Source organism: Somniosus microcephalus, chromosome 6 (assembly GCF_052327205.1).
Source record: "Somniosus microcephalus isolate GS21.2 chromosome 6, FLI_Smic_1.0, whole genome shotgun sequence".
Taxonomy (NCBI): Eukaryota; Metazoa; Chordata; class Chondrichthyes; order Squaliformes; family Somniosidae; genus Somniosus; species Somniosus microcephalus.
In genome coordinates, this window is record NC_140992.1 from 80752309 (window position 1) to 80768410 (window position 16102).

At 47.9% G+C, this 16102-nt stretch overlaps 1 protein-coding gene across 1 annotated transcript in view; it reads right to left on the minus strand.

Moving 5' to 3' along the window:
• The window catches only part of LOC147115831 (IQ domain-containing protein J-like), a 314840-nt gene that overhangs the window by 56694 nt on the left and 242044 nt on the right, over positions 1–16102 (minus strand). Inside the window, exon 3 of the mRNA XM_085989452.1 lies at positions 3958–4041. Within this exon, the coding sequence (XP_085845578.1) occupies positions 3958–4041 (84 nt within the window). The remainder of the gene's footprint in view (positions 1–3957; positions 4042–16102) is intronic.

Here is a 16102-nt window from a genome sequence, read left to right on the forward strand (position 1 = left end):
ACCCCAACAGTGACAGACCGGAACGCCATACTGCTATTGTTGCCCGGGAGCTCAGACGCTTCGACATTGACATCGCCGCCCTAAGTGAGACCCGGCGGGCAGGGGAAGGCCAGCTCAAGGAGCAAGGCGGTGGTTACACCTTCTTCTGGAAAGGCAAACCCGAAGAAGAATGCCGCCTCCATGGGGTAGGCTTCGCCATAAAAAATGAACTGGTCGGGCATCTCAGAGACTCCCCTAGTGGTATAAACGAGCACCTCATGACTCTTCGACTCACCCTAGCCCGAAACCATTGAGCAACGGTCATCAGTGCGTACGCCCCAACACTGGAAGCCACAGACGAGACCAAAGAGGAATTCTACTCCAGCCTCGAACAATCCCTGTCCCGAGTCCCAACGGGCGACAAGCTGATCCTCCTTGGCGACTTCAACGCCAGAGTTGGAAAGGACACAGACCTCTGGAGAGGTGTGATCGGCAGAGAGGGGGTAGGGAAAGCCAACTCCAACGGTACCCTCCTCCTGTCGAAATGCTTAGAACATGGCCTCGTCATAACCAACACCTTGTTCCGTCAGGGAGGCAAGGACAAGACTTTATGGCAGCACCCTCGTTCCAAGCACTGGCATCTGCTGGACTATGTCATCGTCTGAGCAAGGGACCGCAAGGACGTCCGCATCACCCGCGCCATGACAGGAGCTGATGACTGCTGGACAGACCACTGCCTAATCCGCTCTATCATCTCCATCAATGTAGCCCCAAAACAGCGGCGGCAACAGAAACAATGCCGCAGGAAAATTAACGCTGGAGCACTCAAAGACCCCGCTAAGAAAGCCCTATTCAGCCTGCGCCTCACAAACAACCTGACGACTCCCAGTGATGCAGAGACACAGAGTGCCCACAGCGTCTGGTCTGCACTCAAGGCCTCCATAATCAGCACCTGTGAAGAGACGCTCGGTCACTCAACTAGGAAACACCAAGACTGGTTTGACGAGAATGACCAGGAGATCCAAGAGCTAATAAGCCGCAAGCGCAAGTCATTTCTGATCTGGAAACAGCAACAGAACTCGAGAGCAAGAAAGCAGCTCTACAAAAGCCTGAAGGCCGCGGTCCAACAAAAAACTCGCGACCTAAAGAACAGATGGTGGGTGGAGGAAGCGCAGGAGATCCAGCAGCTAGCCGACAACCACGACGTGCGTGGATTCTTTAGCGCAGTCAAGACCATCTACGGCCCAAGCACCCAAGGCCCTTCCTCACTGCGAGCCAAGAACGGAGAGGTACTCATCAAGGACAGGGAAGCAGTCAGTGCCTGCTGGAAGGAGCACTTTGAAGATCTCCTTAACCACGATTCTGTCTTCGACACGAGTGTCCTTAACTCCATCCCACAGCATGCTACCCACCACCATCTCAGCACAACCCCAGCCCGGCATGAGGTTGAAAAGGCCATCCGACAACTGCAGAACAACAAGGCCTCAGGAGCAGATGGAATCCCCGCCGAGGCACTAAAGCATGGCGGAGAAGCACTGCTGGCGCGAATTCATGAACTCATTTCTCTTATCTGGAAGGAGGAGAGCATGCCAGGGGATCTCAGAGATGCCGTAATTGTGACCATCTTCAAGAAAGGTGACAAGCCCGATTGCGGTAATTACACAGGAGTTTACCTGCTATCTGTCACAGGGAAAGTCATCGCAAGAATCCTCCTCAATTGCCTTCTCCCAGTGGCCGAAGAGCTCCTCCCAGAGTCGCAATAGCAGATTCCGCCCACTAAGGGGCACAATGGACATGATCTTCACCGCACGTCAATTACAAGAGAAATGCAGGGAACAGCACCAACCACTGTGCATGGCCTTCTTTGATCTCACAAAGGCCTTCGACACTGTCAACCGTGAGGGATTATGGAGTGTCCTCCTCAAATTCGGCTGCCCTCAAAAGTTTGTCACTATCCTCCGCCTGCTTCACGACGACATGCAAGCCGTGATCCTGACCAACGGTTCCACCACAGACCCAATTCAAATACGAACCGGGGTCAAGCAAGGCTGTGTCATCGCACCAACGCTCTTCTCAATCTTCCTTGCTGCAATGCTCCATCTCACCCTCAGTAAGCTCCCCACTGGAGTGGAGCTAATTTACAAAACAAACGGGAAACTGTTCAACCCCCGTCGCCTCCAGTCCAGATCCAAGGTCATCCCATCCTCTGTCGTCGAATTACAGTATGCAGACGATGCTTGCGCCTGCGCTCACTCAGAGGTCGAACTCCAAACCATCGTAAACACCTTCACCGAAACATACGAGAGCATGGGCCTTACACTAAACATCCATAAGACAAAGGTCCTCTACCAACCTGCCCCCGCCACACAGTGCTGCCCCCAATTATCAAAATCCACGACAAGGCCTTGGACAACATGGACCACTTTCCATATCTCGGGAGCCTACTGTCAACAAGGGCAGACGTCGACGACGAAGTCCAACACCGCCTTCAGTGTGCCAGTGCAGCCTTCGGTCGCCTGAGGAAGAGAGTATTTGAAGACCAGGACCTCAAACCCGGCACTAAGCTCATGGCCTACAGGGCAGCAGTGATACCTGCCCTGCTGTATGCCTCAGAGACATGGACCATGTACAGCAGGCACCTCAAAGCACTGGAGGGGTACCACCAATGCTGCCTCCGCAAGATCCTGCAAATCCATTGGCAGGATAGGCGCACCAACGTCAGTGTTCTTGCTCAGGCCAACATCCCCAGCATCGAAGCTCTGACCACGCTCAATCAGCTCCGATGGACGGGTCACATTGTCCGCATGCCCGATACAAGACTCCCAAAACAAGTGCTCTACTCGGAGCTCTGGCACGGCAAGAGAGCCCCAGGTGGGCAGAGGAAACGCTTCATGGACACCCTCAAAGCCTCCTTGAAAAAGTGCAACATCCCCACCGACACCTGGGAATCCCTGGCCCAAGACCGCACAAAGTGGAGGAGAAGTATCTGGGAAGGCGCCGAACACCTCGAGTCTCTTCGCCGGGAGCAAGCGGAAGCCAAGCACAAGCAGCGCAAGGAGCGCACGTCAACCCAAGCACCCCACCCACCCGCCCCTTCAACCACCGTTTGCCCACCTGTGACAGAGGCTGTAGGTCCCGCATTGGACTAATCAGCCACCTGCAAGCTCATTTTTAATGTGGAAGCAAGTCATCCTCAGTTCCGAGGGACTGCCTAAGAAGGAGAAGATTGGGCAGAGACATTGGAACCATCTTTCACCAGAGAGGTGAGAGAAGTGCCAAAATGTATAAAAGTCCAGAATCGGAGGCCCAGAGATTGAGAGAGAAGATACAAGGCCGAAGGAATTTGCAAAGAAAGAGTGGGCAAGGCCATGCAAGTACTTGATGGTGAGAATGAAGATTTTTGATTAGAGGATGGAAAATACTTTAGATAAAAAGCATTTCCCTGCACACGTTCTCCTTACCTTTCTCGCCCAATTTGAAATTAAAAAGGGTCACTATTATAGATAATGAACATCTTCCCAATGGGAAATTTTTCAAAAGGAAGATTTATTTAGGTATTAATTAATTTTCTATGAACTGAAATCAAAGGTGTTAGATTTAGGGCATAAAATTTATTCTGGGCCTGATGCCTTCTTGACACAATAGTTCAAATAAGCTTGACATAACTTCTTATCGACACCACACTAAAAGAGTCAGTTATGGGTAACTTTTGGTTATTTTTATCTAATGTAAACATGCTGTTGGAAATTAAGCTAATTACTTTCAGTTTTGGCTCCCACAGAGCTGTTATTGCGAACTAGAAGCAATATGCATATTTCTTTAATGAATTTGGCTTAATGGCAATGAGTGAATAAAGAATATTTTTTGCTCCAACAGATCTTTCTATTAAAAAGACTTAGATTGATTAATATTATAAATTTGTAGCACAACACTGAAACAAATCATGATAATTCTACCCAATCCTGTTACAGTACTTACATTTTCACTTTGGATTCTGGCACCCCTCTGCTGATTTGACATCTTTCAATATTGTTTCCAAAGTCGATTGGAAGTTGAGGGCTGCTAAAAAAAACAAATTACATATTTATTTCTAACAGTGAAACTTACGATAATCTCAGCACTTAATGATTTGTGGTTTTTTAAAAGCTAATTCTCCTGTGATGATTTATATTGCAGTATGGATCCAAGGATGCAAGCAGTCCTCCAGCACTTCATCCAAATGCTCATTCTCCATGAGCCTAGATACTGTCAGCAGGTGACTTGATCATGAGAGGCATCGCAGCTAACCTCAATCGTGTTCTTACCTGAGATTCAATCCAAGCACTTTCTAGCTATAGTCAATAGACAACAATTACTTGTGGGAACCTAGGGAGCTATTGCCTTTCCATAGACTATCAACACATAGGCCCCAATTATCACCACCGACTCATCCCGTTTTTCAGTGTGAATGGACGGTAGTGGGACAAAAATAGCAAAATATATACTGCTTTACAGTTCAAACCCTGTCCTGATTTTTGAGTGGGCTTTGATTTAGATAGTCAGTATTCCCACAGGGAGGAGCCCATTTTGAGTATATTCCAATAAATCATGGACGATTTTAATCTTCATATAGATTGGACAAATCAAATTGACAAAGGTAGCCTTGAGGATGAGTTCATAGAGTATATTCAGGACAGTTTCTTAGAACAATATGTTGAGGAACCAACCAGGGAACAGGCTATTTTAGATCTGGTAATGTGTAATGAGACAGGATTAATTAATGATCTCATAGTAAAGGATCCTCTAGGGAAGAGTGATCATCACCTGATAGAATTTCACATTCAGTTTGAGGGGGAGAAACTTGGGTCTGAAACTAGTGTCTTAAACATAAACAAAGACAGAGTTGGCTAAAGTGGGCTGGGAAAATAGATTAAAAGGTAAGATGGTAGATAAGCAGTGGCAGAATTTTAAGGAGATATTTCATAACTCTCAACAAAGATATATTCCAGTGTGAAAGACTCTACGAGAAGGATGAAACATCTGTGGCTAACTAAGGAAGTATCAAATTGAAAGAAAAGGCATACAATGTTGCGAAGATTAGTGGTAGGCCAGAAGATTGGGAAATTTTTAGAAACTTGCAAAGGATGACTAAAATAGATTATGAGAGTAAACTAGCAAGAAATATAAAAACGGACAGTAAGAGCTTCTACAAGTATAGAAAAAGGAAGAGAGTAGCTAAAGTAAACATTGGTCCCTTAGAGGATGAGACTGGAGAATTAATAATGGGAAACATAGAAACATAGAAGATAGGAGCAGGAGTAGGCCATTCGGCCCTTCGAGCCTGCTCCGCCATTCAATGTGATCATGGCTGATCATCCAAATTCAGTACCCTGTCCCTGCCTTTTCCCCATATCCCTTGATCCCTTTAGCCTCAAGAAATATATCCAACTCTTTCTTGAATATATTTAATGAACTGGCCTCCACCGCCCTCTGTGGCAGAGAATTCCACAGGTTCACCACTCTCTGGGTGAAGAAATTCCTCCTCATTTCAGTCCTAAATGGCTTACCCCTTATCCTTAGACTATGACCCCTGGTTCTGGACTCCCCGGCCACCAGAAACATCCTTCCTGCATCTAGTCTGTCCAGACCTGACAGAATTTTATAGGTTTCGATGAGATCCCCTCTCAATCTTCTAAACTCCAGTGAGTATAAGCCCAATTGACACAATCTCTCCTCATACGTCATTCCTGCCATCCCAGGTATCAGCCTGGTGAATCTTCGCTGCACTCCCTCCATGGCAAGAATGTCCTTCCTCAGGTAAGGTGACCAAAACTGCACACAATACTCAAGGTGCGGTCTCACCAAGGCCCTGTACAACTGTAGCAAGACATCCTTGTTCCTGTACTCGAACCCTCTTGCTACGAAGGCCAACATACCATTTGCCTTCTTAACCACCTGCTGCACCTGCATGCTTACCTTCAGCGACTGGTGCACAAGGACACCCAGGTCTCTTTGCACTTCCCCTTCTCCCAATCTATTGCCATTCAAATAATAATCTGCCTTCCTGTTTTTGCCACCAAAGTGCCACCTCACATTTATCCACATTATAGTGCATTTGCCATGTTTCTGCCCAATCACCCAACCTGTCCAAATCGTACTGGAGTTTCCCGACATCCTCCTCGCAGCTTACCCTCCCGCCCAGCTTTGTGTCGTCTGCAAATTTGGAGATATTACATCCAATTCCCTCGTCCAGATCATTAATATACATTGTGAACAGCTGGGGTCCTAGGACCGATCCTTGCGGTACCCCACTAGTCACTGCCTGCCACTCGGAAAACGACCCATTTATTCCAGCTCTTTTCTTTCTGTCCGCCAACCAGTTCTCTATCCAAGTCAATACCTTGCCCCCAATCCCATGTGCCTTAATTTTGCACGTTAATCTCTTGTGTGGGACCTTATCGAAAGGCTTCTGAAAGTCCAAATACACCACATCCACTGGTTCTCCCTTATCTATTTTACCAGTTACATCCTCAAAAAATTCCAGTAGATTAGTCAAGCATGATTTACCTTTTGTAAATCCATGTTGACTTTGTCCGATCCTGTCACTGCTTTCCAAGTGCTCTGCTATTACATCTTTTATAATAGACTCTAGCATTTTCCCCACGACCGATGTCAGGCTTACCGGTCTATAATTCCCCGCTTTTTCTCTACCACCTTTTTTGAATAGTGGGGTAACATTAGCTACCCTCCAATCCATGGGTACCGTTCCAGAGTATATCGAGTTCTGGAAGATGACCAGTAATGCATCTACTATCTCTAGGGCCACTTCCTTAAGTACCCTGGGATGTCGACCATCAGGCCCTGGGGATTTATCGGCCTTCAGTCCCATCAATTTTCCTAACACCATTTTCCTACAAATACTGATTTCTTTCAGTTCCTCTCTTTCATCAGACCCTATGTTCCCCGGCATCTCTGGGAGGTTATTTGTGTCCTCCTTTGTGAAGACAGGACCAAAGTATGTATTTAGTTGGTCTGCCATTTCCTTGTTTCCCATTATAAATTCCCCTGATTCTGACTGTAAGGGACCTACGCTTGACTTCACTAATCTTTTTCTCTTCACATATCTATAAAAGCTTTTACAGTCAGTTTTTATGTTCCCTGAAAGCTTACTCTCATATTCTATTTTCCCTTTCTTAATTAATCCCTTTGTCCTCCCTTGTTGACTCCCAAACTGCTCCCAATCCTCAGGATTATTGCTTTTTCTAGCCAATTTATATGTCCTCTCCTTGGATCTTATGCTATCCCTAATTTCCCTTGTTAGCCACGGTTGAGTCACCTTTTTTGTTTTATTTTTATGCCAAACTGGGATGAACAAATTCTGTAGCTCATCCATTCGGTCTTTGAATGTTTGCCATTGCCTATCCACCGTCAACCCTTTGAGCGCCATTCCCCACTCAATCCTACCCAACTCGCTCCTCAGACCATCGTAGTTTCCTTTATTTAAATTGAGGACCCTTGTCTCTGAGTCAACTACTTCATTCTCCATCTTAATGAAGAATTCGATCATATTATGATCGCTCCGACCCAAGGGGCCTCATACAACAAGATTGCTAATTAATCCTTTCTCGTTACATAATACCCAGTCTAAGATGGCCTGATCTCTGGTTGGTTCCTCGACATATTGGTCCAGGAAACCATCCCGTAAACACTCCAGGAATTCCTCCTCCACAGTATTGTTACTAATTTGGTTGGCCCAATCTATATGTAGATTAAAGTCACCCATGATGACTGCTGTGCCCTTATTGCACGCTTCTTTAATTTCCCTTTAAATGCCATCCCCAACCTCCACCTTACTGTTTGGAGGTCTATATACCACTCCCACTAATCTTTTTTTCCCCTTAGTATTTCTCAGTTCTACCCATACAGATTCCACATCATCAGAGCTAATATCCTTCATTACAATTGTATTAATCCCTTCTTTAACCAGTAATGCTACCCCACCTCCCTTTCCTTTTTGCCTATCTTTCCTGAATATCGAATACCCCTGGATGTTGAGTTCCCAGTCTTGGCCATCCTTGAGCCACGTTTCTGTAATCCCAACCAAATCATATTCGTTTACCTCTATTTGCGCAGCCAATTCATCCACCTTATTACAAATGCTCCTCACATTAAGACACAAAGCCTTCAGGCTTGTTTTTTTAACGCTCTTAGACCTATTAGAATTATTATTTACTGTGGCCACGTTTGATTTAAACCGTTGATTTCTCTGACTGCCACTTTTGTTTTTCTCCTTCCTATCTTTTGCTTTTATCCCTGTTTTCCTTTCCTCTGTCTCCCTGCTCAGGTTCCCAACCCCCTGTCATTTTAGTTTAAACCCCCCCGAACAGTGCTAGCAAACCTCCCCGCAAGGATATTTGTCCCGCTCTGGTTCAGGTGCAACCCGTCCGACTTGTACAAGTCCCACCTTTCCCAGAAGCAGGCCCAGTGATCCAGGCAACTAAAGCCCTCCCTCCTGCACCAACTCTTTAGCCACGCATTCATCTGCTCTATCCTCCTATTCCTATACTCTCTAGCACGTGGCACCGGGAGTAATCCAGAGGTTACAACCTTTGAGGTCCTGCTCTTTAATCTGCTACCTAGCTCCCTAAATTCTTGTTGCAGGACCTCATCCCTCTTCCTACCTATGTCGTTGGTCCCAATGTGAACCACGACCTCTGCCTGTTCACCCTCCCCCTTCAGAATGCCCTGCAGCCGTTCAGTGACATCCTTGACCCTGGCACCAGGGAGGCAACAAACCATCCTGGAGTCACGTCTACGGCCACAGAACCGTCTATCTGTTCCCCTTACGATAGAATCCCCTACCACTATTGCTCTCCCACTTTTTTTCCTCCCTTCCTGAGCAGCAGCAACACCCCCGGTGCCAGGAAGTTGGCTGCTGCTGCCTTCCTCTGGTGAGTCATCCCCCTCAACAGTATCCAAATTGGTATCCAAACAAGGAAATGGCAGAGACTTTGAACAAATATTTTGTATCTGTCTTCACTTCAGAAGCCACTAAAAGCATCCCAATAATAGTGGAAAATTAAGGGGCAAAAGGGAGGGAGGAACTTAAAACAGTCACTATTACTGGAGAAAAAGTACTAGGTAAACAAATGGGACTAAAGGCTGACAAGTCCCCTGGACCTGATGGCTTGCATCCTTGGGTTTTAAAAGAAGTGGCTGCAGAGATAGTGGATGCATTGGTTATAATCTTCGAAAATTCCCTAGATTCTGGAAAGGTCCCAGCAGATTGGAAAACTGCAAATTTAAGAAAGGAGGGAGACAGAAAGCAGGAAACTATAGGCCAGTTAGCCTAATATCTGTCATTGGGAAAATACTGGAATCCATTATTAAGGAAGTAGGAGCAGGACATTTAGAAAATCATAATACAATCAAGCAGAATCAACATGGTTTGATGAAAGGGAAATCGTGTTTGACAAATTTATTAGAGTTCTTTGAGGATGTAACGAGCAGGGTGGATAAAGGGGAACCAGTAGATGTAGTGTATTTGGATTTCCAAAAGGCATTCGGTAAGTTGCCACATAAAAGATTACTGCACAGGTTAAGAGCTCATGGTGTTGGGGGTAATATATTAGCATGGACAGAGAGTCGGGATAATTGGATCATTTTCAGGTTGGCAAACTGTAACTAGTGGGGTGCCACAGGGATCAGTGTTGGGGCCTCAACTATTTACAATCTATATTAATGACTTAGATGAAGGGACCGAGTGTACTTTAGCCACATTTGCTGACAAATCAAAGATAGGTGGGAAAGCAAGTTGTGAGGAGGACACAAAGGGGGGGATTTTAACTCAGGTGCGAGATGGTGTCACGTTATCCGAATTTCGTGTTTCCCACACGAATCTAAATGGATGTGGGAAATTGATGCAATTTTAACTTAATTGACCAATTGATTTCCAATGTGTGGGAAGCCTTTGCAAATGGGTTTTTCATGACTGAAAGTCCCCTCCGATTACGTCATCATTGCTGCTGCATTTAAGGTCCACAGCAAGCTTTGCTTCTTCTGCAGACTGCCAAGCTTCTTGACTGTGCAGTGTGAGGGAGCTGCAGCAAAAATGTCAAGCGGGAGGGCAAGAGCAGCTCCTCGCTTTGACAAGGTGGCAGGCATTAGTCGATGGGGCTAGGGCCAACAGGGAGGTGCTGTTCCCTTCATCAGGGAGGAAGAGGCCTCCCACTCAGACCAAAGCTGTGTGGATACAGCTGGCTGAGGAGGTCAACTCCTTGGGAGTCACCCGCAGAACCTGGATACAGTGCCGCAAGAGATTTCATGACCTTCAGCGCACTGGAAAAGTGAGTAGGAATTTCCCATCACCCTCAATCTGATCCCCATTGCCTTTCCTCATCAGCACTCAGCTTTAGCAATCTCTTCCTCCACATCCCACTTGACACTGACATCTATGCACCCTTACCCATTCCCTCTCTCTCTATGCTAATATTCACATAACTATTCGACCATGCAGCCCTCACACTCCCTATCACTCTGATGCTTTGAACACAACTGACAACACACAGGGAAGGCCCTTGGTCTTGCAACCTCACTCCATCTTTGTCTCGTTCAAAGTATCTATGCTATGCAATCTCTACACTCTCGCCTTCATTCTCACTCAACCTCCACTTGTCTCCCTCATTGCAGGAAAAGAGAGCTCACAACAAAAGAGAGCAAGCCAGGACAGGAGGAGGGACAGCCTCAAAAGCCCACCTGACCCCCTGGGAGGAGGCCGTCCTGGAAATTATGGGAATAGAGGATGATTCGCGCATGGGGGATGGACAGACGGGTGTAACACAGCAAGCTGGTGACAGAAAAGTTTCCCATCTCTCTCTTTGACATTGCATGAGTCGCTGATAATGATTGTGAAGCTGTAACAGATGGACTTATGAGCATCTGCAAAAAGCTATGTGCATGTAGCCTTTGCATCACATCTCTGACTCTTTCCTTTACTCCCCCACAGGACCATCACAAGCATCCGTCCCCCCTAGCCAGGAAGAAGAGGCTGAGCAGCCAGACTCCTCAGAGGAAGCTGCAACCTCTGAGGGCGCAGCGTCAGCAGAATTCAGCGCACCCAGCACCAGCGCAGACACTCATACCTCGGTGGGACTTTTGGGACATAGAGTAGTGTTGTCGCCTGGTGTATCACAGCTCACAAGTGAGCATCAGCAGATTGTGGAGACAGGGACAGCAGTGGAGAGTCCTAGTCGGAGGGCGCAGGACTCTGCCAGCTCGGCTCAGCAGCATGTCGACCCTCTGCCTCTGGGTCCATTCGTAAGGTCAGAGGTGATGGAACTCCAGGCACAGATGCAGGAGTCTCTGGCAGGTTTTGTCTCTAGGGTCGCTGCGAGTGTGGAGCGAATGGAGGAGTCCATAGCGAACATGAGCAGAGCCTTTGCGGAGTCATTGGCGCATGAACGCATCACCACGGAAAGGATTGCTACCTCCGTGGTAAGGCTGGCTGCTGTAGAGGAGAGGATGGCTACGGCCATGGAGGAGCTTAGTTGCCAGGGTATGGAAAACATGGTCATTGTTCAGGATAGAATGACATCTCTTGAGGAACGATGGGCATCTATTGAACAGAGAAACCAGACCTTCATGGAAGTCCTTCTGAGTAGGACTGCCATTGCAGCAAGGTGCTCTCCAGCCACTTGCAGACGCTGAGGGGGACCTGACCCATGAGAGGGAGGTTGGTTGCAGACCTCCAGAAAGTGGGGGCTCCTCTCCAAGCGCTCACACTTCCATGTCACTGCAGAGCCCTCGGTCAGAGCCCCACCGGAGTCCACACCCAAGTGAGATAGACGTCTCAACCCCTGCACAGCCGCAGGAGCAGCAGACTGTTGATGAGCCCTCACAGGCTCACAACCCCAGAGGACGCCCACCAAAGGTGTCAAGACAGGAGCAGCAGGAAAGTGAGCAAGGGGCCTCCACAGCTGCTGAAACCACAGGGGAGGCACCACGTAGGAGCACGCGTAAGAGGAAAATTCTGCACAAATAGTCACAAACTGCCAGACCTGCATGCAATTTTGTGTATATTGTAAAAATGCCATCACGTCGTCATTGAACATAAAAATTCTGATGGCAAATGTTGCAGTTGTGGCGTCTGTTATTTCGCTATTGGGACTTCCACATTGAGGCCTTAGGAATACTTGCAACTGTCAGTATGGTGGTCAGAGTGCTAGGAATCCTCTGGTTCTTGGCCATTGTCAATGCTCTGGTAAGAAGCAGCAAGGCAAAAATGTTTCATTGACTAGGCTAAGCAAATCTGGCAAGGATGAGTGCGTTCCTTGCATTCCGGGCAGCAATGTTCTTGCGTAATGCTGCCGCTGGTTGATGGCCCTCTGCAGGGTGTTCGTTTTCGCACCTCCTCCTCCTCCTCATCTGAGGAGGATATGTGATGAGCCACTTGGTCATCAGGAATCTACAAGCCACGACGCTGTGCCATGTTGTGAAGTGCACAGCAAACCACGACGATTCTGGAGACCCTGGCTGCTGAGTACTGTAGGGCTCCCCCTGATCTATCCAGGCATCTGAAGTGCATCTTCAGCAAACTGATGGTTTGCTCGATAATGGATCTGGTGGAAATGTGGCTGGAGTTGTAGCGCTCCTCAGCTTCGTTGGCTGGCCTCCTCAACGGCGTCATTAGCCACGTCCTCAGGGGATAGCCCTTGTCTCCAAGTAGCCATCCGGTAAGTTGGTCTGGCGGACTGAATAGCGGAGGCACACTAGGCTGGCGCAGTATGAAGGAGTCATGGCAACTGCCAGGGTACATGGCACAAACATGCAAAATTTCCTTCTTGTGGTCACACACCAGCTGAACGTTGAGGGAGTGGAAGCTCTTGCAGTTGACAAAAATACCTGGATTGCGATGGGGTGCCCTAAGGGCCACATGTGTGCAGTCAACGATGCCCTGCACCCTTGGAAAGTCTGCCAGATGAGCTAATCCAACCGCTCGCGCTGTGACAGTTGCTCGATCCTTGGTGAAATGGATGTGATTGTGCGCGAGGGCAAAGATGGCATCGGTTACCTGCGTGCTGCAAGTGTGTGCGGCCGCCTGGGAGATGCCGCTGATGTCTGCTGCTGATCCCTGGAATGAGCCTGAGGCAAAAAAGTTGATTGCGGTGGTGACTTTGATGGCCACTGGTAATGCTTGTCCACCTCGTCATCTGGGCAGCAGGTCTTGCTGTAGCGTTGCGCAGATGCCAGTCACTACCTCTCGCGAAAGTCGGAGCCGCCTTTGGCACTGCTGCTCAGACATGTTGAGGTAGCTGACCCTGCGTCTGTAGACCCTGTTTGGGGGGTATCTCCTGCGCCGACAGGTTTCCAGGCGCTGGCACCTTCTGGCCTGTGCAGCTTCAGGTGGGTGAGCAGCAGCCTGGTGCTCCTGCTGCTGCTGCTGCTGCTGCTGCTGTTGCTGGTGCTCAAGCTCCTCTAATGCCCAGATGGGATGGAAATAAATGGCTCCCATGCTTCTGGTATATGCCTCCGGTGAGGAAGTGCTGAGTGAAGGTGGCGAGAGGGGTTTCCCAGGAAGTCACACTGGAGATGGGTGTGAGGCACCAACCTTCCACAGGTGTGGTTAAGCCTTCTAAAAGTTGCCCCAGACCTGAGACCACTAAGTCCTGCCACCTGCAAATCATGGCTGATCAAATCTACTCTTTAATGGTTGACCTGCAGTTGATAGTCAGCAATCCAATAGTGCTCCCGCCAGGTTTCACATTCGTGTTTCCCATCAGGCTTGTTTCATGTGGGAAAAGGGTTAAATTTGCAAAGGCCTTTCAAAGTAGGATTATAGAGGCCATTTCATGGTTGTTAAGGGCCTTAACGACCAGTCCCGCCTGTTGGATGTGGGACAGAGTCGGGACCATCAGACACGACTGTGTTAAAATTGCTCGGAGTCGGGAACCAGGCAGGGGGGTGTCCCGCACGCCAGTTTTTGCGATTTTAACCCCCCCGCACGCCTCCAAGCCCGCCTCCACGGCTCAATGAAAATCGAGGCCAAAGACTCTGCAAAGGGATATAGATAGGTTAAGTGAGTGGGCAAAAAATTGGCAGATGGAGTATAATGTGGGAAAATGTGAGGTTATCCACTTTTGTAGGAAGAATAGAAAAGCAAAATATTATTTAAATGGAGAGAGACTACAGAATGCTGCAGTACAGAGGGATCTGGGTGTCCTCGTACATGAAACACAAAAAGTTAACATGCAGGTACAGCAAGTAATTAGGAAGGCTAATGGAATGTTGGCCTTTATTGCAAGGGGTATGGAGTATAAAAGTAGGGAAGTTTTGATGCAACTTTACAGGGCGCTGGTGAGACCGCACCTGGTGTACTGCGTACAGTTTTGGTCTCCTTATTTAAGGAGGGATTTACTTGCATTGGAGGCAGTTCAGAGAAGGTGTACTAGGTTGATTCCTGGGATGAAGGGGTTGTCTTATGAGGAAATGTTCAGCAGGTTGGGGCCTATACTCATTGGCGTTTAGAAGAATGAGAGGTGATCTTATTGAAACATATAAGATTCTGAGGGGGCTTGACAGGGGGCTGAGAGGATGTTTCCCCTCGTGGGGGAACCTAGAACTAGGGGTCATAATTTCTGAATAAGGGGTCGCCCATTTAAGACGGAGATGGGGAGGAATTTCTTCTCTCAGAGGGTTGTGAATCTTTGGAATTCTCTACCCCAGAGGGCTGTGGAGGCTGAGTCATTGAATATATTCATGGCTGAGATAGGCAGATTTTTGAACTACAGGGGAGCCAAGGGTTATGGGGAACAGGCAGAAAAGTAGAGTTGAAGCCAAGATCAGATCAGCCATGATCTTATTGAATGGCGGAGCAGGCTCAAGGGGCAGAATGGCCTGCTCCTGCTCATATTTCTTATGTTCTTATGGTCTTACGTTTCTGTTGCGGTCACAAAAAACTGCAGTCCTCAACTTTCTTGTCCTCGGCTCTTACCAGTCTGCAATAAGGTATATCAGCAACGTCAGTCAATCTGCAGTCCATGCTTCCATTAACCAAGTGACTGATGCCATTTTTGCTAAAACAAACAATTTCATCACATTGCCCCATGGACAACTGGAAACATCAGGGTTCACGCACATTGCAGGCTTCCTCCAAATCCAGGGGATCATTGACTGCACACACATCGCCCAAGGGTTTCTGCAAACTATTCCACTGCCTTCATGAAGTGCGAGGGCTTCCATTCTATTAATGTACAGCTGGTGTGCAATCACCACCAGCACTTCATGTAGGTCTGTGTCCACTTTAATGTGCCAATCCTTCATCCTCCCATTGGTTCACCCTACCACCACTGGATCAAGACCTTCAACCGGATTACTAAGATGACACAGATGACATTGAGAAGGCCCCAACACCAGCCTTCAGGCAGAGCTCTTTGGCAGCAGCTCACTTAACAGCAGCTGAACAATCCCTGTTCTCCCTCCCCTCACATTAATAGTCATGTTCAATGTCTCTCCTAGTCTTTCCACTCTGCAAGCCAGAGACTAAGGGGGAAAAATTCAGTATCGCCTCATTTGGGGCACGATTATCGGCTAGGCACAAAGTTTAGCGCCTGGCGCTAATTATCGCCTCCAACTGCAAACTTGGCTTTTATCGCCCCTGGAGGTGATTGGAGCGCTAAATCAGGCGCTGCACAACTCTCTTAAGGCGCAAAGGCCGAGGAGCAAGGCGCTAACTCAGAGCGCTGGCGAAGCTCATGTAATGTCAGTCAGCGATGGAACACAGGCACACTGTCGCCGGCCAGTTCTTAAAGGGGATTGGGTCGATCTTGCTCTCCATCCACACCCTGCTCATTGCAGCCTTGAATCTTGGCCTGGAGAGACCTGTACATCAAATCTGTTGGAAAAAAACAGAGAGGCCCAGGGAAAGAGCTCAGAATGCAGCCCCCATATTCTCTTTTAAATCGATGCAAGGAAGATCAAATCAGAAAGAACCTGCAAAGTGCTGCTCAGTACCCAAAACTCCTCAACACAGCTTTGAATATCTCCTGCAGTCTCTCTCTCTCACTCAGAATGCGTGGTGCAAACATTTCGCTGACAAAAAAAGGCAGGAAGCGGTCACCTTTAAATAGCGCTCCCCATGTCCCTTACC